This window comes from Triturus cristatus, chromosome 2_2 (genome assembly GCF_964204655.1).
Source record: "Triturus cristatus chromosome 2_2, aTriCri1.1, whole genome shotgun sequence".
Classification (NCBI taxonomy): Eukaryota; Metazoa; Chordata; class Amphibia; order Caudata; family Salamandridae; genus Triturus; species Triturus cristatus.
The window spans coordinates 493,506,430-493,530,899 of record NC_140582.1 but is presented as its reverse complement, the minus strand read 5'-3'; the positions used below and the strand labels follow the sequence as shown (position 1 = coordinate 493,530,899).

The 24,470-nt window shown below is 47.0% G+C and overlaps 1 protein-coding gene across 1 annotated transcript in view; it reads right to left on the bottom strand.

Moving 5' to 3' along the window:
* The window catches only part of SMARCA5 (SNF2 related chromatin remodeling ATPase 5), a 433,972-nt gene that overhangs the window by 169,112 nt on the left and 240,390 nt on the right, over positions 1–24,470 (bottom strand). The window contains exon 19 of the mRNA XM_085641606.1: positions 11,197–11,319. Within this exon, the coding sequence (XP_085497732.1) occupies positions 11,197–11,319 (123 nt within the window). The remainder of the gene's footprint in view (positions 1–11,196; positions 11,320–24,470) is intronic.

The following is a 24,470-nucleotide window of genomic DNA, read 5'->3' as shown; positions in this document are numbered from 1 at the left end:
TCGGCCCCAAGGGGTATTTGTGGGGTATTTATAGAGCGCGACGTTCGCTCCGGAGGGAGCATCTTGGCGCTAGGGAACCTAAGTGAGCCAGTGCAAGAGGATTAGATGGAAGCTTTGGAGTGATCGTCCGGGAGATTAAAGATCCAGGTCTTTAGCAGTTTTCGAAACGGTTTTTCCTGGGTTTGTTGTCTGAGGGATTTGGGTAGTTTGTTCCAGGCTTTGGTTGCAAGGAAGCTGAGGGTCTTCTCGCCCTTCGTTTTCAGATTGTATTTGGGGAGAAGAATGAGGTTGTCGTTGGTTGAGCGAAGGTGACGGCTGGGCAGGTAGTGGGGGAAGCGTCTCCTACCTAGTCGACGACGTCTTCGTCCTCGAAGATCTCCACATCATTGTCATATTGGGATTCATGCTCCGAAGCATGGCTCGAGTCTATCTCTTCGACGCTCTCGACTTCTTCATCCTCGGTGCTGAATATGTTAAGGCGCCGAGTTTTTGGCCTCCAATCTAGCCGCCCGTCTATTCCGAAGGGTCTTTTTCGACCGGAACCGGGCGCAGGCCATACACCTGGACTCATCATGATCCGGTGATAAACATTTGTTACAAACCGGATGGACATCGACGTGTGGATATTTAGCGTGACATAGAGGACATCTCTTGAAGGGAGTCCTCGATTCAATCTTCAAACGTTGATCGATGTTCGGACCGAAACTCGGTCCGAGAGGGTGAATAAGTCCGAGAACAAGTATAATAAGTTATCGACACCGAACGCAAACAATATCGACGATATCTAAAGGCTTTTGGCCTTAAAGTTTTCCTAACTTGAGCTAAGATAAGCACATCCGAACCCAATGGCGGAAAAAAACAATCTGAGGATGGAGAGGATGCCCATGCGCACTGTAGTCCAGGGGAGGACCCACCTATCTCGTGATACTTCGAAGACTCTTCCAGGACAACAATGTGCAATCATCCGGACCCAACACTAGGCGGCGATCTATGCACAGATATGAATTCAGCAGCCCACATGCCTCGAACACAGGAAATCATAAGAAAACCTTCAGGTGTGAAAACTCGGCTATGAATGGAATGAAGACCACCACCGGGGTCCATTAAAAGGTATAGTTGAAATAAAAGCCAACACACAGAAGGCGTTGACAGATAAACAATTTTCATGCAATAGACCGATGTCGGGCAGCAAGACTGGACTGAAGCATCTGATAAAAGATGGAGTACATAGTCGTGAAGGAATCACGTCCTAGGAAATGGAACATCTGAAAATAATGGATGGCAGTGCATACAAGCACAACAAGGATTGAGGAGTAAGAAATGTCTCAAAAGGAGACAGGATGTATACAAAGCAAAATCTCCAATATTCCGCGACTAAAAAGGGGATAAGATCCACATCTTCCAAAGGAAGAGAGAAAATGCCTTCAAGCAGAAGTAATTCACAAAATAAGGTGGTAGTGGTATAACGGACCTTTAAGGGATAGAATCCATATCACATCCTATGAGGAAGACTATCCTTCAGAAAAAGGATGTTAAGGGAGACCCCAGCCGCCTTGGCAACCAACCCCCAAGTCATGGAACCAAAATACCAAAGGGACATGTCCCAGAAGGAACACTAAAGATGAAAATAGCCACAACACCGACCAAAGAGGTGATTTGCTGACATCTAACGAACAACCAACAGAGTAAGTAATTGATGTGTCTGATCTGAACTGGCAAACAAATTATGCCTATAGGAAAAAGGGTACAATGCACATCCGAAATGACACTCATCTAAGCATATCTGCTAGAGGAGCTTGACTCTGTAGCCAAACCAGGAGGGGACAGGAGGTCTGAGGCTTGGGAAGACTCCACGCCACTAGCTTCACCCAACTCAGTCAACCAGTTAGTCTCCATATGAGGTTGGGCAGAGTCAGAGATAGGGGTGGTGAAACTCCAAATCCTCTCCATCACCTCCATAATAGTATTCCTCAGAAGGAAAAACAGGAAGGGGGGGGCTATAGAGAGCCGAGGAGGGGTTTCTAGGACAGACTGCTCTACTGGTGCCGCACCAGACACCATCTGGCACCTAAGAGGTCTCAGTGCCAGAGAGGGGAAGTGGTGGGGTGTCTAGTAGCACTGGAGTCAGTTGACCAGACCCAGGCGCCGAAGGTGGTAACCCCCGAAAGGCTGTGCACTAGCATTATAATGGATTTGGAATTGGAAGGCCAAACTGAAGCAGAGGGCTAATCCACCAGAGTGGACTGATTCACAGATGTGTGCACCTCCTTGGGGACCCAAGGGCGCTCCAGGGGAAGGCCCAAAAATTCTATAAAGATATTTCTAATATTCTCTCATCTGGATCAGTCGCCCCGACTTCAGCGTAGGTTGGGAAGTGCGGGGGAGACTCGTGCACAGCCCGTGGACGGTCAGTGGAGCACGTAGGGGACTGAGGTTGACAGGAAGTCTTGGAAGACTTACATCCTTGTGGCTAGCAACTTCATTTGAAGTTCCCTCAACGCCTTTGGGTGAAGTTGGCGACAGGAGTCACTCCTCTGAGTCATGGTGCTCCCCAGGCACGATATACAGACAGAGTGAGGGTCCATGGTAGACATTTGTCATCCACAGGACCCAGAAGACTTGAACCCAGAGGACATGAGAAGTTTGTTTAAAGACACACCATTCTATTTGACGAAACAGTCGAGGTAGGCCAAAAAATGGCCTGAGGAACCGCTTATCGGATCTGCTTTGCAAGAGCGGAAAATAAGAAACTGGCATCAGCACATTGGGGGATGGCTTATATGGATTCTGTAGCAAAGTCGCCTCCGGATGTGAAGTTGACAGTCCCTAGACGCCCTCTACTAACGCACAGACGTACTGCTGTTAAAAGCTTCCGAATCCACTCTGGCGCCTGGGGAGAACTCTAAGATGAGGCTAGATATCTATCAGATGTAAATTGCCAGCTCAGGGGCATATCTGCTCATTCGGATATGCTCTCACATGTAATACAATGCATCTTGCCTTAGGCTGTAGGGCCTGCTGTAGGGGTGACTTACAAATATTACATGCAGTGTTTAGGGGACATGGCGTGCACACAGTAGCCTACTTCTGGTATTGCTATGTAAAACAAAGTTTTTCTTCTCCCATCTGTGTCCTTTTCTATCTCCTGCTTTATTTGATATTGCCCTGGTGTTTCTAACTCCTGTGTGGGTTTCTTAATACCCAAAGGCTTAGGATCCCTGTGTGGCGGCATTATGCCATCAAACACTTTTTACGCATTGTTTTTACATCTCAACCTCTAGTGCTCTCCTCACCATTGATGTCAGAGGTTTTCCTGTCCCCATGGGCAATTTCTTTCGAGGAAACCTTACCCTCCTTCTCCCTCTGCAGTCTATAATCCTCAGAAGTAGAGGAAACTTCTTTCGGAAAATCCTTACTGGTGCTATTTTTCAGCAACAGTTTTGCTTCGAATGCTTGATCACGTGACGCAGTGGTATTGCTTCAAGGCTTGTTCCTCAGCAACTTAAGTGGTAGCCTGGAGGCCTTCTCTTAATAGTTTTGAGGGCTTTTGGGAACTCAAGGTTTAGGATCTTGTTTTCTACAATGTTCTAAACTCTGGTGAGATTACCTCAAGGTCAGAGTCTGTATTTCCCATGAGCCTCCATGGTCAATATTTGAGAAAAATCATCTCCATCGACGGAGCACCCTTCTCTGTTTTACCAATTCTAATAGCCCAGCCATACCAACAGCTCTCCCATGAGCTAGAAGAATCTTCTCAATGGACTCAAGTCTTGGGCTTAAACAGTGATCATGGAAAACAGTCCTCTGGCTTATATCTCTTGAGGCGGAACATGCATACTAAGTCTCTAGAAGTCATTGATTTTAGTGAATTCCCAAGAGATCTCTCAATGCACCCCAATCCCCCACAGCAGAAAGCAAGAACCTAAGATGTACACGCAGAGGGACATTGTGGATTTAAAGTCAACTTCATACTGTGGCTCTGCTATGTCGACACCCACTCACAATACAACAAAAACACTTCCAGGCCCAACCACAATGTGGAACTGTGCAAAGCATGTGCATCTAAAAGGCATTACATGTTCATTTTTACATCTTACCATCATATTAGCAGCAGTATTCTATGGCTAAACAAACCTCAAAAACGAATTAAAGACACAGACATCCACTTTAGATAGGCTAAGAAAATCGCTTGACTGTAACAAGATACTAGAACACAAGGTGCTCACTGGAACTGTCCGGTTGAAATGGAAAAATAGAATCCTTGCAAAATGCTTGCCTGCAAGCTGGGCTCTTCCCCTACATAAGATAGATGGATCAAAGAAAAAGACTCAAGAGGCATGCAACTACTTCTGGAGAGATTCAGATCTTGTATGTTTTCTTCTTAATATCCACATTTTAAATGTTTTTCTAAAAAGTAGTACTTTATAAAAAATGTTTAATACAAAATAAAATTGTGTTGCAAAGGACTAGCATTGCCTGGGTACAATCTTTGCTACAAAAAGTATAAATGCATCACAGTGCCTGTAAACTGCTTGCAGCACCTTGAACATGGACTTTAGTGTCATACGCTGCTTAGCCAAAGGACGGAATGGCAAGAAATCAAACAATCTTGTAGGTGGATAGTGTTGAAGCGCAGGGGTTGTAAAGTAAAGTGATACAGGGAATGTGCAAGCATTCAAACAGAACACTGGATTACTCCAGGTTAGTCCTCCAACACCTTCTCCGGCTTACATCTGCTGCCTCCCTGCCAACAAAACATTCAATCAAGGATGCCCAACAACAGCCCTTCCACAACGCAAAGAACGGCTATAAACACTTTGCGTAGAGAAGAGCAGTGCCTTTCTGATTACAGCCAAACTGGAAATTCCCCCTGTAAAAAGAAATTTAAGGTAGAACCAAACAAGAATGGACAGCGTTAATCAGTCTACAAGACCCAAAAAAGGAATACCCCACTTAGTGTTAAGTTGTGGAAAAATGTTCTTTAAAAAATGGTCCAATAGGGTCTCACAACCAAGCATACCCAAAGAGCCCCCCCCCCCCCCCCAACAGGGCTGATTGAGTGGGAATTTATACATTCTGTGCACTTCTCTGCAAAATACAAACTGATTCGAACAGCGAGGCTATGATTCTGACTAAGTTCGTTGTTCAGTACTGTGTCTGTGTATAGGGGTGCAACAACAGTCAATGTTTCAGATCCCCTGGGAACAGGTGCTCATGCCTACATAACATTTTATTACAGTATATCAATGGTATCCATAATGTGTGTATATTTGCAAATGTATTACATTACCAATGTGCTGTTTGAGCATATGGATTGTGTTTGCAACAAAATATAGAATATTGTTGCATGTCTGCCATGCATATTCGGCCTTTACATTTTAGGCATGCAATTTGCTTTGATCTTTCCTAAAGCTCTTTATTTTTCATCGTCTATGGATTCACTCCAGATTGTAATTCCACTTCCACTATCAATAAAATATGGCTTTACTGAATAGAGATGAACCCAACTGTACCAGAATGACCAAATGCAAGGCAAGTCTTTACAAGCCCAAAATACCATTTGCCTCTGTATTCATAGCACACAAAGCAGAAGCTAAAATGTTTACAAAAAGTGTGAACGCCTAATCAAAATGCTCAGAAGAAACTTAAGGGATGCAATGAGATCTGCAGGGTGCAGAGTAAAACCAGTCCACCTCGGTAGGCTGAGCAAATGACCATTTCCCCCTCATGGGCATGTTTATAAAAAATATTTTAAAAAAATAAAATAAAAAAAGTAGTGCTTTGCCAGAGTTAGTCCAATTGATTCATTTGTTGTTTAACAATCACTGGATGAAGATGTGCAAATTCAAAATCAGACACTAACTGTAACCATGAAATGCAGCAATATCGTCCCACTATCAGACAGGAGTTGTGTGTGTGGAGGGGATGGAGGGGTTGGGGGGGGGGAAATCCCAGAATACTGCAGCCAGAGTTCTCCTCTACTCCTAACTAACAAGTTACCTTCACGAACACCTTATCTGGTAGAGACACTCTGGAGCTGCAGATGCCTTACCTTAGAATTTCTCAGGCGTCAGACTAGATCCAGAAACGTTTGTTAAGCAGCATCCCTGTGCGCTGGTAGGTGGCATGGTTTCGCTCCGTGTGGCGTCATCAGCACCAGAAATGGAGTGGAGTGCCTACATAGGCACCACCTCAGCACGCGGACATGTTTATTTTTATTACGTTCGCAGAGCGGGAGAATGGGAGGGTAGGTAAGTAATCCACAGCTAGATAGAGTCTAACAGATGAGGAATAACCAAAGGGAAGTAACTTGTTCATGTGATAGTACTTCAAGACGCAGATTCCTTATCTTAGAAACTCAAATACTACCTCAACGGAGTAGGGTGTGCAAAACTGATTATACTAGAAAATTCTGCAGGATCAAACACGTGAAGTACCAGTCACGATGGACCCGACTACCTAGGCCAGTGGTTCCTCACGTATGACTTCTGCGGACCCCCCACATAATCATTACTGGGGACCCACATTGTATCATTACAGGAAGACGGAGACACGGCTTAAGTATTTTTAGGATTTAATCAGCAAAACCATACACAAAAAAAACATTCAAACCAAAGCACAAAGATATATGATTGAGTATTTTATTTATATCACAATCAAGCAAAAAAATATTTTAATGGGAAGATTGGAGCTTTAACAAGTTTAAGGCCACTCCATTCATACTGCATTGTTTGATGCACCTGCTCTACTCCCACGAATCAATCTGAGGATATTAACTTAATTTTTAGCCTCCATTTTCAAATTTACATAAAGTAAAAAAAAAAAGTAATTTTACATTTGGCTTCTTTAACTAATCTTTTATTATTTACTTTCCTAACAGTTGCAGACCCCTTGAGTAGGATAAGAGGAGCCCCAAGGGACACGAGACCACAGATAAAGAACCATTCGTCTAGCAGTAGTGTTTAGTGAACATATGCAGACACGCCCACACTGGTGCCTGACATGTCTAGGACAGGGACTCAGCGAGCTAACGCAGTAGTCACAATTTTGGTTCTGGTGGAATGAGCACACAAGCCCTCCAGGGGCTGCTTCTTGAGCAATACATAGCAAATTGTGTTGCAGAGTACTAGCCATCATGAGATGGTACGTTTCTATACTGCCTGACCTTTCTTGGCACAGACATTCCATGAAGAGTGGATTGTCCACCCCAAACTCTTTGGTATGATCAAGATAGAACGACTACGCTCATTTTGTGTCCATGCGATGAAGCCTCTCGTCTTTGGTAGGATGTGGTGGGGCGTAAAAGCTAGGCAGAGTGGTTGACTGACCTACATGGAAAGGCGATACCACAGCCGATACGAAAGATTCTTAAGTCCGGAAGACCATCTATTCTGGATAGAACAAGACATATGGAGAGTTAGCAGACAACGCCTGTAGAACCTCCCCCCTCAGGAGTTGAACCACTAGGGATATGTCCTGGTATTCCCGCCACGTCCAGATGTGAAACTCCTCTTGACAAAGGGTCTATGACCCACCCCAACCCGCCCTGTTTGTATTAGTACCACATGGCAGCGGTGTGGTCAATGAAAAATGGAAGGAAGGCCTTCAATGCTAGTCGGATCGTCCTAAACTCTAGAAGACTGATCTAGAGCCCGGATTCCACCAGAGTCCTCTGCTCTCCACCTCTCCCATAAGGCCGCCCTAGCCCTGGACTGAAGCATCTGTAAGGGCAGACATATCCTGAGAGTGAGCATCTTGAACTTCTCTTTCAGGAACAAGTTGACAAGGTTCAGGTCTAGGATAGGACGGAGGCCTCTGCCCTTTTTGGGCACCAGGAAGTACCGGAAATAGCAGTCATGTCCTACTTCTGATTTCGGCACTATCTATAGCTCCCTTGGTCAAGAGAGTCAACACTTTCTGACGAAGCAAAGAGATGGTCTCCAGTCAGTTTTTTGTAAGTAGGTGGCATGGGTGGGGGGTCCAGAAAAGAGAGTAGCCCTTTTGGACAATTTGCAAAACCCCACTTGGAGGTTACTGACCTCCATTGGTGCAGGTGATGGCACATCTTAACTCCCACTGGGTGCCCATGGTGTTGATAGGTTAAGCTTATAGAGTATGGAGGCTGCTGTTACCTTTGTGGGGTGGTAGACTGCCTCGAACTCTGGCTGGAAGCCCTTTGTGGTCTGTGGGGACCACATCCTCTGCCAAAGAAGGTTGGAAACCCTGTTGGCCGTAGTGACTGGGCTAGTAAGGGGGCAGTTTTAAGGCCCTTCACATGGCCACAAAAGGGGCCTAAGGTGGACTGGGATTGACGAGGGGCCATAGAAAGGTCCAAGGACTTGGTTGCAGCCCTACAGCCTTCTGCCTGAAGAGACAAGTGCCATCAAATGGCATGCCCCAGACAGAAGCCTTCATCCCCTGAAAAAACAGTGGTTCTCAGCCAGGTATGGCATCTCAATGCAAACAATGAAATTGCTCTACCTAGCAAATCTGTTGCGTCTAAGTTCACATCTGAGGATTAAATATACTCCATATCCAGTCCCCTGTGATAGGATGGCTTAGTCCTCCTCCAAGCCTATTGGCAGCACTTGTGCAACAGATTCCTAGATTAGGAAGGTATATCAGCCCTAGAGGCATGTGGTGTTCACAAACTGCAATGCTAGAATGGCAGTTTAGAAAACCCTCTTACCAAAAGGTGTCCAGCTTCTTGAATTACCTGTCCGATGGCATGAAAGGGAACATGCCAAGGTTAACTCTGGGCATAGAGGCCTAAACTGTCAGGCTCTCCGGAATGGGATGCTGGATGAGAAAACTGGGATATCCTGGAGCAGAGTGATGGCGGTCGGCAATTGACTTAATCAAAGGAGCCCCTGTGCAGTGCTTGGACCAGCCCCAAAAAAGTACCTCTGGAAGTGCTTCATTAAGCAAGTCTTCTTGCCTCAGTCTTGACTGCCACAGAGGGCAGCTTACGGTAAAGGACCTCAGCGGCCATCCTCAAAACCGTAACAAATGAGGGACCCTCCTCCAAAGTTGTGGTTGGAGGAGGAGGGGGGGGGGGGGGGGGGGGAATCAAACCAGTGTCTGGAGAGGTGTCAAAAACACTGGCATTTGCCAACTACTTACACAATTTGACCTCAATATCTTCTACAGAGTACTGGTAACCCTAACAGTCGTCGGACCGCTCCCATTCGCACCCAAGTCTAGACACATGCGCCGATTCGGAAAACACCACTCCAGGTCAGAGTTAGGAATGACTATAGGGATGGTGCAGGTGTCGGTGGTGCCTACACTGGAACAGGTGCCAGGGAAGGTCAAGGTGGCTCGACCAGCGCCGCTCTGTATCCATCAACAGATCCAAGGGGCCCGATTAGTGGCAGGTTCAAACCCACCTGCAGAAGACCAGTAGGAGCCCCTCCATAACTCATGGGGCCCAAAGGAGCGCCAAAGGGGACAAGCCACCCAAACATGAGGTGCACGGCCTCATCAAATTCTCGAAAGTGGGCAGGGGTCACTCCAGCTCCCAGAAACTCTGGAAGGTGCAGACGGCCTTGGCCGGACTACACCACAGAGCTAGGCCTCGAATACAGACACTCCCTCATCTCGTCAGAAGACTTAGACGGATGTGATGAAGTCAAAGATATCTTCGAATTTTTCTCTTTACACCTGTGGGACTTCCCAGATTTCCCATACGACTTAAATGATGAACGACTGGAGTGGCTTTGCGAATAATCCTGGGGCCGCTTCTCGACCAGCATCTTGATGGTTGCGGTGAGTAGCCGCTCCCTCAAGGCCTTGGGCTGCATGGCACAGCAATCGACGCCGGTCTTGGCCTCATGGTCATGCTCCAAACACCAGAGGCACACCAAATGTGGGTCAGTCACCAACATCTGTCGGCGACAGGTGCCATACACTTTGAAACTGGCATTCCTGGCAGACATCCTAACACATCAAGAGAGTCTCAAAAGCAGATGAAAAAAAAAAAAAAAAAAAAAAAAAAAAAGGGGGGGGGGGAAATCAAAAAAGACCAGGGATAGCTCTTCCCAGATCTGTGCTGACTGCCGCAGAAAGAAAAGAACTGAGGTGGCATGCTGGGGTTGCGCATAGACATGCGCTACGCACCTCACTTCCGGCATGGACAACGCCACTTTGAGCTAAACGCCAGCTATTGGAGCTCAGGGGTACTAAACAAAAGGTTCCAGATCCAGTCAGATACCTGGGGAAAACTAAGGTAAGGAATCTGCAGCTAGAAGCCTGTATCAGATCTTGGGACCAAATCTCTCCCACATTACAAGTACCACACTGGCCACACACCTCTTCCAACAACAAAATCTACAAGCTTGCCAAAAAGGAAGAATCTTAGCTCACATCTGTGTACTAGTAGTTATTCCAGCAATCGCCATTCAAGCTTCGGAACTTTAAAGCACCAACACAAATAAGAAAACATACAGACCCTCTTGCATTCTGGAAAGCAATATAAACAAATATCCAGCACTTAAAGAACCATGCTGACTCCACACACAGGATGGGCGTACACTGATCTTTCATTACCGGGTTTATGGTTCCTCTGACATAACTGCCACAGGAGAATGTAATCTGTTTCAGTGATCCCCAGAATTTCTGTGCCTGGGTAAGATACCCTTATACCCAAAGACAATGCGAAATATGCCTACCAGCCCACTTATCAGACAAGGTAACCATGCACATACTCAGGCTGCACCTGATGCGACAAGGCATCCAAACATGCAATCTCTACCCCATACCAAACTAAAGAAATTAAACAAATTCCAGCTGTTTGCTCAACTCTACATCACACCGAAGATCAGAACCAGTGACGGTATACATTGAAAATAAAGTGTTTAGTACTACTACCACCACATTCATAGCACAAAAAGTATACATGCAGCATCAAATTACAAGTTTGGAGCACCATTCTGCCCCTACCCTAGCATCCAACCCCCTCACTCTTTCGGCAGTTCACACAACAGCCATGGATTCAAACTCTTACACCAAATGAGACACAGCACATCACATACAAAGCCTGTTTGCACTATTTCGAGCAAAGCAACCATTCAGTGAAGCTTCAGTTTGCACCTAATTTGAATGGAAAGCCACAGCAATACTTTATACAAATACCAATACAATATAGAATACCAATAACTCCAAAGGAAAACAAACCTTCACAATATGCAGACATACCTGTGTCAGAAGCTTTTCTTTTTCTTCCAACTCTTCTTCATTGAGAGGCTCTGCTTCATCTATTTTAACTTGTTCTTCTTTCTGTACTTGAGATGAGTTTGGTAGTTCAAGACTACGAGGTACCTGAGAATTTTAAAACCAGTATTACCAACAGTAAGTTATTATGCACCTTTTTTTAAAATCATTTTAGTGTTCATTTCGGAGATCTCTCACCAAGGACGTTTAATGGATCATGGTCTTGTTACAATACTTCTAGCTCGTTGTTTTTTTTTTGTAGAGCACTTAGGCACCAGTCAATATAGCATGTTTGTGGTATTTTCAATGCCATCTGAAAGGACTATTAGACAGTCAATCATCCACCCAAGCAGCAGCTAAATGGCAGTGCTACCGGGACTGAACTATAATATTCACACTTTTGGCAACCTAGCCTACAGAACTGACTAGCAGTAAGGGTGGGACCCAATCAACTGAACTTAAAGGCTAGAACGTTCAACGACTTCAGCCTGTCTGCCTTTCAATACCTTGCTAAAAACAAGGCACACCACCCACCCATAGTTGAGATTGCCATGGTAGAACATGGTCCTAGCTTAAGCAAAGTAAAATTCCAAAGTCCTGATCAATTTGCATGTTAACATTTTGAACTACCGCCTCCATTAACCGAAAAAGAGCAGGAGAACAATCTTCTAGAAACCACAACCTTTTGGTGTTCAACAGTCACAGCGCATCATAAATGACAGTGGTTGCATATCAAAGCCTGGACACAGCGAATCAGATTACCTCCGTTCCTCTCAGAACCCACAGCTCAGCTGCAGAGTGTCAAGGGGCTCCTCCCTGAGCCCCACCCTCTTCAAAATCTACATGGCCCCTCTTGCTGCCATTGTCAGGAACCAGAGACTCAACAGTCTCCTATGTCGACACTCAGATGATCCTCTCCCTCAACAACGAACCCTCAGCCACCAAAATCAACTTCCACAGCAGGATGAAGGCCATTGCCTGGATGAAAGATAGTTGCCTCAAACTCAACTTGGACAAGACCGAAGTACTCATCCTGGTACCCACCCCCTCAGCTTTGGATGACTCCTGGTAGCCCCCCGCATTAGGAAACCACCCCTACCCCCACGGACCACGCACGCAACCTCTGCATCATACTGGGCTCCTCACTCACAATGAATCCCCAGATCAACGCCGTATTCTCATCATGCTTCCACACGCTCTGACCGCTTCGAAAGACATTCAGGTGGATCCCCACAAAATCCGGAAAGACAGTCACCCGTGCGCTCATCGCCAGCAGACTAGACTACGGCAACGCACTCTACTCTGACGTCAACTAGACACTCCTCAGGAAACTACAGAACGTTCAATATGCCGCAGCCAGATTGGTACTCAACATCCTCCGCCACAGCAGCCACATCACCCAACACCTTCGAGAACTCCACTGGCTCCCAGTCAACAAAAGAATCCCCTTCAAGCTCCTCACAAATGCCTACAAAGCTCTCCATAACGTAGGACCAGCATATCTGAACCACTACCTCTCATTCCACTTACCCACCAGACACCTTCGCTCCACCTGTCTGGCCCTGGCTACCATCCTACAAGACCAGAGCGGAGGAAGATCCTTCTCCTACCTCGCCCCCAAGACCTGGAACACCCTGCCTCTCCACCTCGGGCAATCCCCGTTGCTAACCCAAATCGGGAAGGATCGTAAGACCTGGCTCCACTAAACCCCTTGTACCCAGACGGATGATCAGCAGCGCCCCCTCAGCACCTTGAGACCCTTACGGGGGGAGTAACCGCGCTATATAAACACCCGATTGTGGCAGTCCAGGCTGGCCTTCATTATCACTTAAACCCACACTGTGTCAATGCTACCTGAAAGCATTGAACTCGGTGGGTTACAAGAGTCTGTACATGTTCAAGTTAAGCTTGAAAACATTATCAATCATGGCAGTAGCCAATAGGAAAATGCTACTTACCAGTATGCATCTGTTCTTGGCATGTAGAGCTGCAGAGTTGTACACTATGCATAGATCGCCATCTGGTGTTGGGCTCGGATGCTTGCACGTTGTTTGTCTTGGAAGAGTCTTTTGTAGTCACGAGATAAGTAACTCCTTCCTTGGACGACAGTACGCATGGGCATCAACTCCATCCTCAGATTGTTTTTCGCCATAATGGGAAATGATGGAGTTAGTAAGAAGTAAGAGATGTCCATGTGAATGTATGTAATTAAGATAATACTGAAACAGATACAGGTCCCGGGGAGGCGGGTCGGCGTGTACAACTCTGCAGCTCTACATGCCAAGAACAGATGCATACTGGTAAGTAGCATTTTCCGTTGAGGCATATGAGCTGCAGATTGTACATTATGCATAGACTGTACAGCAGCGTCTCCCCTAGCGGTGGTCACCTGTATCTGTTGCAGTAGTTTAAAAAGTGTTTTAAGAACAGCCTGGCCTACAGAAGCTTGTTGCTTAGCCTGCACGTCCACACAGTGTTTGGTGAAGGTGTGTGGTGTAGACCATATTGCTGCTTTGCAGATGTCATCTAAGGGAATGTTCCCTAAGAATGCCATGGAAGCCCCTAGTTTGCGTGTTGAATGCGCTCTAGGGGGATTTGTCAATGTGCAATTAGCCTTTTGATAAAATATTTGAATGCATTTTACTATCCACTTTGCGATCCCAGATTTGGAGATGGGGTTACCTTTATGAGGTGGGGAGAGGGCTACAAACAGTTGTTTTGTCTTTCTAAAGGGCTTAGTCCTGTAAATGTAATAAAGTACGGCTCTTGACGTCTAGTGTGTGAAGAGCTCTCTCTGCCAGAGTCTGGGTTTTGGAAAAACACTAGTAACTCAATTGACTGGTTAAGATGAAAAGCGGAGATTACTTTGGGAAGGATTTTTGGATTTGTTCTGAGAACCACTTTATTAGGATTTATTTATAAGAATGGTTCTAGTATGGTTAAAGCCTGGATCTTACTTACCCTTCTGAGAGAGGTAATTGCGACAAGGAAAGCTACTTTCCATGTGAGGAACTGAAGTTCACATTTATGTAGAGGTTCAAATGGGGGACCCATGAGCCTGGTGAGAACAAAGTTTAAATTCCACACCGGAGAGGGTGGCAGACTGGGAGGAATTATTCTTTTAAGGCCCTCCATAAAGGCTTTAATTGCAGGTACTCCAAATAGTGACAAGTGTTGTCTGTTTTGTAAATAAGCAGCAAGTGCTGCTAGAAGTAATCGTATGGATGAATATGCTCGATTACATCTTTGCAAGTGTAGCAAATAGCAAATTATTTCTTGGATTGAAGCATCCAGCGGATCAATCTTATTGTTTTTGCAGTAAATGACAAATCTTTTCCATTTTGCTGCATAGCAAGCTCTAGTAGTAGGGAGTCTGGCTTCTTTTTATAATGTTCATACAGTCCGGCAGAAGGTTAAGGTAACTGAACTCTAGGACTTCAGGAGCCAGATCCCTCGATTCAGTTGACCTGGATCGGGGTGCCTTATCTCTCCATGGTTCTGCGTTAGCAATATTGGGGAGAGGCAAAGTTTTTGATGTGGAACTACTGAGAGTTCCAGTTGTGTTGTGAACCACGGTTGCCCTGCCCATGCGGGAGCCACCAGGATCATCTTGAGAGACTGTTGTCTGAGCTTGCGTACTACTAGGGAAATCAATAGGAGTGGCGGAAAAGCGTACGCAAATCTGACTGACTAGTTCATCCATATCGCATTGCCCTTGGACAGCGGGTGTAGAAACATGGCGGCGATGGTTGGGCATTTTGCATTTGCGCGAGTGGCGTACAGATCTAGGTCTGGTTGACACCACATTTGGAAAAATGGTTGAAGAACTTGGGGATGAAGTTCCCATTCGTGTATCTGCTGTCTGTCAACTTAGCAGATCCGCAATTTGATTGTGAAGTCCTGGAAGATGTTCTGCCAGAAGGTATATGTTTTGTGGAATGACCCATCTCCAAATGGTTCGTGCAAGCTGGGACAGCTGCAAATATGTGCCTCCTTGTTTCTGTATGTAATACATGGCTGTCATGTCTGTCCGGACTAGGACAGTCTTGTGCTTTAGATGTACTTGGAATGATTTTAATGCTAGAAATATTGCCAGTAATTCTAGGTGATTGATGTGGAGCACTTTCTGCTGCGTGGTCCATTTGCCTTGAATCGTGTGGTTTAGGAGACGGGCTCCCCAGCTGGTGAGTGATGCGTCTGCTGTTAGCACTATCTGTGGAACCGGCTCGATAAACGGACGCCCTTTGCAAAGGTTTTGTGTGTTCCACCATTGCAGAGAGCGATGTGTGCGGCTGCCCACCAACACCAGATCTGTAAGTTGACCTCGAGCCTGGTTCCACCAATGTGCTAGGCATTCCTGTATGGGGCGCATCTGAAGTCTTACATGAGGTACTATAAAGTTGCAAGAGGTAATCATTCCTTTGAGTTACATGAATACCCTTGATGGAAGGGAATGCTGTGGTTGAAATCTGGAAATTAGTGTTTGCATACTGGCTATCCTGGCTGGATTGGGATATGCTAGAGCTCCGGAGAGGTCTGATGTGGCCCCTAGATACTGATGTATGTGGAAGGGCTGACGATTTGACTTGGGGTAGTTTACTGTGAATCCCAAGTCGTGTAGCAGCTGGATGGTTTGCGGAGTGTGATGAACACACTGGTTGAATGACTTGGCTTTTATTAGCCAGTCATCGAGATATTGAAAGACATGGATTTGTGGTCTTCTTAAGTGTGCTGCTACCACTGCAAGGCACTTTGTGAACACTCTGGGTACAGTGGTCACCCCGAATGGAAGGACTTTGTTGTCCATCCACTATGAACCTTAGATACTACCTGTGAGCAGGGTATATGGGAATGTGGAATTAGACGTCCTTGAGATCTAGGGTGGCAAGGAAGTCACCTTGTTGAAGTAGTGGGAGGACCTGTTGGAGAGTGATCATATGAAAATGATCTGATTGGATATAGAGATTGAGGGGTCTGAGGTCTAGTATTGGCCGTAGGGTCCCGTTCTTTTTGGGGATTAGGAAATACAGTAGCAAGGAACAGGGGTTTACTCGCTGTAAGGGAACTAGTTCCATTGCCTGCTTTTGAAGCAGTGAGAGAACCTTTTGTTTTAAGAGCGCGAGGTGTTCCGTGGACATTGAAGACTGTTTGGGTGGTACGGTGGGTGGGGTTGCTGTAAGTTCCAGGCAGTAACCATACTGGATAATTTGTCTTACCCACTTGTCTGTTGTGATGGAATCCCAGACAGGTATGAACTGTGAGAGTCTCCCTCCGACTGGAGTTGAATGGTCTGGAGGGAAGTCACTGTTTATTAGTGGGGGAGGCGCGAGTGTTGTTACCTCGGCCTCTACCTTTATTTCCTTTGTATCCACCTCTAAAATCTCCTCTGTTGGGGGGATGTTTGCATGGTGTTTTTGTAGGAAGAGGAGGCGGTGTCTGTTCCAATGTTTTTGGATGCTCCTTCATAGAAGGAGCGACTAAAGGAACCACGTGTGGATGGAGACTGTAATGCTCCCATAGATATAGCAGTCTGTGTCCTTTTTTCCATTTTGTCTAGAGTGGTATCTACAGCCGGTCCAAAAAGTTGTTCCCGATTGAACGGGTGGTTGAGGATAGTTGTTTGTACCTCCTGTTTAAATCCTGAGATGCGTAACCAGGCATGTCGTCTGAGTAGCACACTAGTGTTAATGGACCTAGAGGCGGTGTCAGCTGCATCAAGTATTGACTGCAATCCTTAAAAGTAAGGAATGTCTCCCTTTTGCACTCATAAAAAATGTAATGATGGTTCAACAGACTTTCTTGTAGGGTTAATCCTTTAATTATACGTTTCAATCCATTAATTATTCATGGTTAAATCGTTGAAGAAAACTTTCATTATTTTCCAAAAAACATATGACTCGATGCATTTTTATACTGCTCAATGCATTTCGGGCATTTGAGCCCTTCATCAGGGGCTGTTTAAGCTGAAATTGAGGAAACAGGAAATCAGGAAGTTTGTGTTATGTTCATGACAACAAAGTAATCGATAGTTTTCAGTGAGTAATCTCCATGGTGAAAGGCATGCTGGTATATGGAGGTGGATAGGAGTGGAATAAGAACGCCTGAAAGAAACAACCAGGTGGAAAAACGTGTAAAAGCGTACACCCAAAGAAATGAAGAAACTGTCAAAACTGATTTGGATAATGTCCCAACACACGTGTATGAAAGAAAAAAACGAGGACGAAAACAAACTCACTGAAAAGAGGTGGTCTCGAACACTCGAACGGGTCTAGGTCCGAGGACGAACTCGGAATGATGCCTACAAATGTAAAACGTTAAGGTAAGAGATACGGTGTAGCGACGTTAAAGGAAAAAATGCCGTAGGGTTCTAAACTACTAATAGGCAACCACTTACTAGATTCAGCAGCGTGTGCCGGTTTGCAAGATTCTCGTCCGCAAATGCGGAAATGGCATATCCGGGTTCCGGATCGAAATGTCAATGAGGAGGGATCTCATTGGTTTAAATAAAGGCGTGCGCGTTAAACGAATGGTACACCGATAAACAAACTACAATGAGGAAAGACTCGTAGTTCCAAAGTGATCTAGTAGAAGTAAAAAGTGTGTACGTGTGGACGAAGTGACTATAAACAAAACTAAACGTGAAAGATGAAAAAGCAAAAGGCAACAACGGAGTGTAAAGGAGGAAAATAATATAAACAATTTACGAAGCGTGCAGGGGAGACTCACAAGGGTTGTGAACGAACTAATAAGAGTCGGGGGCGGCGGGTCGTGCTGCAGGTATCGGAAATGTGTATGGCCTGATACAACAAATCAGGAGAAATACGAAGGTGATGAAATACGAGGGAGATGAAAAACCAGGGAGATGAAAACAGGGTTTAGAAAGAATGAAGATAAATCGTGTAAGAGGAATGTGAGAGAGAGTACATAAACGATTACAATGGATATGAACATCGGACAATGGTTTGAACAGAAAAGTGATCACAAGCATAAAAATACGACAATCTTGTGAAATGATATGGGAGCACATTATAGAAGATCTTCTATATACATTACAAAGTGCAGTGGAAACTATAAGGGGTACATATTATAGAAAACAACTAAGGTCACAACGTTCATCGAGTCCCATGGGGCTGATGGAATCCATCTTATTTAAACACCTGCTCCAGAGAGAAGTTTACTGGATAGTGTTATTTCGTCCTTTTTGTATAGAGACTTGCTCCAGAATTAGAAATCGCAGTTGGCTGATGTTGTGTTTAGCAGTTTCAAAATGTTGAGCAACTGGTGATTTGACATTTCTGGTGCGAATGTTGCTTTTATGCTCATTGAGTCAAATGCGCATTTTGCGTTCCGTTTTGCCAATGTATACTAGTCCGCACGGACATTTCAACATGTAAATTACGTTTTGACTGTTACAAGTGGCGGATACTTTCAGTTCGATGTTCCCTCCCTTATGTGGATGTCGAATGGTATTACCTTTCATTATGGCAATGCAATTGCCGCAATTGAGACATGGGGTAGTTCCTCTGTATTGGGGTTCAATTGCTGTTTTGGGAGAGGTTAATATTTCTTTAAGGTTTCTGGATCTCTGATATGCGAAAATTGGAGGATCCTTAAATGTTTCTCTGAAGTCTGCTTTGGTTGCCAGCATAGGCCAAAATCGAAGAATGGTTTTCTTGAAGGTGTAACTTTGTGTAGAATATTTAGATACAAAGACACTTCTGTTCTCTGTGGGTTGTTTGGTTTTACTGATTAATAGGGAGTTTCTAGAAATTCTATTAACTTTCTCTTGAGCTTTGCTGAGGATGACCTCAGGGTATTTTCTTTGTCTGAATTTCTCCATGCATATTTTTGAACTTTGTGTATGATGTGTCAGTACTTGATATTGTTGAAGAAAACTCATTTTCCAAAAATTTCAGCTTGAACAGCCCCTGATGAAGAGCTCAAAAGCCCGAAATGCATTGGGCACTATAAAAATGCATCGAGTCATATGTTTTTTGGAAAATAATGAAAGTTTTCTTCAACGATTTAACCATGAATAATTAATGGATTGAAACGTATAATTAAACAAAGGATTAACACTACAAGAAAGTCTGTTGAACCATCATTACATTTTTTATGAGTGCAAAAGGGAGACATTCCTTACTTTTAAGGATTGCAGTCAATACTTCATTACATCCTCATGCTCAGGAGGATTCACCCAATTGCACCACTGACCTATTCACCAGTGTGATCCTTTTTCACCCAGGAGTGCGATAATCTGTTACATTTATCAGCTGCATCAAGGGCACACTTGATTGATGTGTTAGTTATTAATTTGCCTTCTTGAATTAAATCATTTGCCTGGGTTTTGTATTGGTCAGGTAAATGTGAGGGTTTTTAGTTGGTCATAGTAAGCTCTATCGTACCTAGCGAACAAGTTACTTACCTTCGGTAACGATGTATCTGTAAGAAACATTAGTTAGATTCCTCACCTTAGAATATCCCCAGGCGTCAGACTGGATCCGGAAGATTTTTCGTCAGCAATACCCCTTGCGCGTCGCTAGGCGTCGTCTGCGGCTCCGCGTCAGTCGTCGGCGTCGTGCGCCGGAATGAAGGAGTACTTAGACGCCGCCCTCGCGCGCTGACATCAGTTCTTGTACATAGCTTTCCGCGCCAGGAACGCAGAGCCATGCAAGAGACCGACACTGGTGCCAAAAAATTCTAGGGCCCTGAAACGGATAGCCTTAACCCTAGATGTCAGTTCGCATAACGGGGAGGATGGGTGGGTCGGTGAGGAATCTAATGTTTCTTACAGATACATCGTTACCGAAGGTAAGTAACTTGTTCATCTGAAAGAAACACGTTAGTTAGATTCCTCACCTTAGAATAGATACCCAAGCAATACCAACCCCGGTGGTGGGTCTGCGAACCAAGATCACACCAGAAAGTCCTGGAGGACAGAACGGCCAAAGAAGCCATCCCTCCGGACTTGGCTGTCTAGGCAATAGTGCCTGGCAAACGTGTGCAGCGAAGCCCACGCGCCGCCTGACAGATGTCCTGCAAAGGGACTCCCCATCCCAAAGCAGTAGTAGCCGCTGTGGCCCGAGTAGAATGGGCTCGCAGCCCAACAGGAGGGTCCTTTTTCGCCAAGGAATAACAGATTTTTATACACAAAACGACCCACCGGGAGATGGTCCGTTTGTGCACAGCTCTTCCCTTCTTTGCACCCACGTAGCCAACGAAAAGCTGGTTGTCTACTCGGAACTGTTTTGTGCGGTCCAAATAAAAGGAGAGCGCACGTTTTGGGTCCAGACGGTGGAGCCACTCTTCCTCTTTGGAAGGATGCAGATGCGGAAAGAAGGTGGGCAAGGTGACAGATTGCCCAAGATGAAAGGGGGTCACCACTTTCGGAAGAAAGGAAGGACGAGGCCGAAGGACAACCTTGTCCGGATGAACAGATAGAAAAGGAGGCTTGGACGATAGAGCCTGGAGCTCACTCACCCGTCTAGCCGAGGTGATGGCTACCAGGAAAGCAGTCTTAAGAGTTAGAAGACGAAGAGGACAATTGTGAAGAGGCTCAAAGGGAGCGCACATCAGGAATGTTAAGACAAGATTCAAGTCCCACTGAGGCATTACGAAAGGGACAGGAGGGAACGTGTGAGTAATGCCTTTAAGAAAGCGTGACACTACAGGGGACTTGAAAAGAGAGGGCTGATCAGGAAGCCGTAAGAAGGCAGAGAGGGCAGCAAGATAACCTTTCAAGGTGCCCAGGGCAGAGCCCTGCCGGGCCAAAGAAAGAAGAAAGAGGAGAACCTCAGAAAGAGGGGCGGAAAGGGGATCCACAGCCTTTGCTGTGCACCATGCCATAAATTTGTTCCACCGGCAGGCATATACGGCCTTGTGGAGGGACGCCTCACTGCCAGAATGAGATCACAGACTTCAGGAGGCAAGTCAAATGGCATCAAATGTCGCCACTCAATCTCCACGCATGGAGGTGGAGGCTGGACAGGTTCGGGTGGAGGACCGTCCCCTGCTGCTGCGACAGAAGATCCTCCCGAAGAGGCAGACGTATCGGAGGATCGGTCAACATACTGAGTAGCTCGGGATACCAGTACCTTCGTGCCCAATCCAGAGCCACCAAGATGACTTGGGCCCGGTCGCGCCTGATCTTCTTCAGCACTCTGGGCAGAAGTGGTATAGGCGGAAAAGCGCACAAGAGACCGCAACTCCACTCGCGACAAAAAGCGTCGCCGAGCGAGTGCCGCCTTGGAAATTCCAACACGCAGAACTGCTGACGTGGCGCGTTCTCGTCGGTGGCGAATAGATCTAACCAAGGCTCTCCCCACTGCTGAAAGAGACCTTGCGCCACCTCGGAGTTCAGACGCCATTCGTGATCCATCATGCACCGGCGGCTGAGTTAGTCTGCTCTGGCGTTCAGAGAGCCCGCCAGATGTTGAACCACCAGGGTGAGGCCCTGGTGTTCCAGCCATGTCCAGAGGCACAGAGCCTCCTGACAAACGGTCCACGACCCCACCCCGCTCTGTTTGTTGCAATACCACATGGCGGTGGTGTTGTCCGTGAACACCTGCACGACACTTCCCCGGACAGAGGGAAGGAAGGCTTTCAGTGCAAGCCGGATCGCTCTCAGCTCCAACAAGTTGATGTGGTGGCGAGACTCCGCCGGAGACCAGAGGCCTCTGATCTCCGCCTCTCCCATATGGCCACCCCATCCCAGGAGGGACGCATCCGTCACTACGACATGCTCCGGTAGGGGTAGGGAGAGGCTCTTGCCCGTGACCCAATCGCGGTCCGTGAGCCACCACTGCAACTGCTGTGCAGTGCCCTCCGAGATCAAGACATGGTCTGACAGGTTGCCATGATGCTGGGCCCACTGAAACTTCAGGTCCCACTGCAGAGCCCGCATGCGCCGCCTGGCGTGATGCACTAGTAGGATGCAGGAGGCCATCAGCCGCAACACTAGCCTAACCGAAACCCAGTATAGAGGCCGAAAGATGGGAATCAGGGCCTGTATATCCCGGACCCGCTGTACCGGGGGATGAACCCGGAACTGCGCCGAATCGAGAACCGCTCCGATGAAAAGGAGCTTCTGAGAGGGGCTCAGGTGTGACTTCGGCACGTTGATGGAAAACCCCAGCAAATGCAGGAGATCCGCCGTAGTCTGGAGGTGGGAGACGACTGCCTGGGGCGAGCCCGCCTTCAACAACCAGTCGTTGAGATAGGGGAAGACTGGAACCTCTGATCTGCGCAGATGAGCTGCGACCACCGCCATCACTTTCGTGAACACCCGAGGGGCACTTGTAAGGCCGAAGGGGAGCACGGTGAACTGAAAGTGCTCCTGACCCACCGTGAACCACAGGTAACGCCGGTGGGCCGGCAGGACGGGGATGTGGAAATATGCGTCCTGCAAGTCCAACGCTACCATCCAGTCTCCAGGGTCGAGGGCAGCTAGAACCTGAGCCAAAGTTAACATTTTGAACCGTTCCTTCCGGAGGAAGTCATTGACGTTCCGGAGGTCCAAGATAGGATTGGGAACCAGAAAGTAGTGGGAACAACAACCACGACCTACTTCTGGGCTCGGAACGCGCTCGACGGCCTCCTTGGCCAAGAGGGCCGAAACTTCCTCATGTAGAAGATTCAAATGATCCCCCGAGATACGGTGGTGCTGCGGTGGCATGGCTGGAGGGGTCGTCTCGAAGGGGAGGGAGTAGCCCCTTCGGACGATTTGCAGCACACACCTGTCCGAAGTAATGGTACGCCAGTGGAGCAGGTGATGGCGAACCCGGCCTCCCACTGGCGTGGAATGGGCCTGAAAGCTAGGACTAGGAAGGCTTTGAGGCGGATGCTGCCGGGGTGGATGTGGACTGACCGCGTCGTCCTCCAGTAACGCCTCGGCAGAAAACACGTCCGCGACCTCGTGCAGGCTGGTTCTGCGGCCGGTGGCTAGGCGGACGTGAGGAGGTGCCCCTTCCTTGGCCACGAAAGGAGCTAAAAGCGGAAGTTTGTGGCCGCGGGGCAGAGAGGCCCAAGGACGTGGCAGTAGCCCGGGAGTCCTTGAAGCGAGCCAGCGCACTGTCCGCTTTCTCACCAAAAAGGCGAGCGCCATCAAAAGGCATGTCCATGAGGGTGCTCTGGACATCCCCTGAAAAGGACGTGGACCGCAGCCAGGCGTGACGTCGAAGCGCCACCGTGGTAGAAATCGCACTACCCAGCGAGTCCGTAGTGTCGAGTCCACATCTGATTGCATGGCGCGCTGCATCTCTCCCATCGGCCAGAGCCGAGGAAAGCCGCGCCCGGGCCTCCTCCGGGCACAGTGGCAGCACGTCCTCCACCGCATCCCACATGTAGGAGAGTAGGGTCTGCTTTCTATGTTCACCCCCACTTTTTGCTTTTGCTTTACTGGTTTTCGACTTAGATGTGGCTGTGGGCCTGCTAATCAGACCCACAGCCCTGCTGTTCTCTCTCTAAATTAATACTATGTACTTTAGGTGCATAACCCATTTGGATAGGATCACCTTATTGGCCCCTGTACAGTGTACCCTAGGTACCCAGGGCATAGGTGTACCCTAGGCCTACCAGGGGCTGCAGCATGTATTATGCCACCCCTGGCCTGGCCTTCCATTCTGACACAACTGGCTGATCACTCAGCTGGGGCAAGGTCGTGTAATCACCCCTTGCTTAGGTGTAGTATTCCTATACCTAACTTACATATAGACACATGTGTACCTATCAGTCACTCCTATGGCAGGCCTTAACAATCCTGGAGGCAGAGTGCTTGGTAACATGTGAGATGGTGCTCTAGCATGAGCTGAGCCTGTCTGCAGCTTTCGGAACCAAGTCCTTATAGCTGTTCTATGATATAGCCTACCATATACTCTTAAAGTGCCTTATAATCTTAGACGGTTATGGTAACTATGGTTTGGCTTTATCGAAACATGTTGTGTAAGGTGTCTAACACTGTGGAATAATACCCCCATGCCATTTCTGGACATGAGGATATTATTCCCCCCTTCTAGAGGGAAAGACATGTTAAAATCATACTTCACTGTTAGCCTCTGACCAAAGCCTCAGCATCACAAAATGGATGCTGCTGCCACGACACAAGTCTGACCTCCTGCAGCTGGGAGTGATCCCAGCCAGGGAGGCCTGGACAATAGGTTTCCTGCTTGGGGAGGTGCTAGCACCTCCCCAGACAGCCTTTAGTGTATTGGGGCAGGGTGGGCTGAAAGGAATGAGACATGCCTGGGGCACACAAGGTGTTC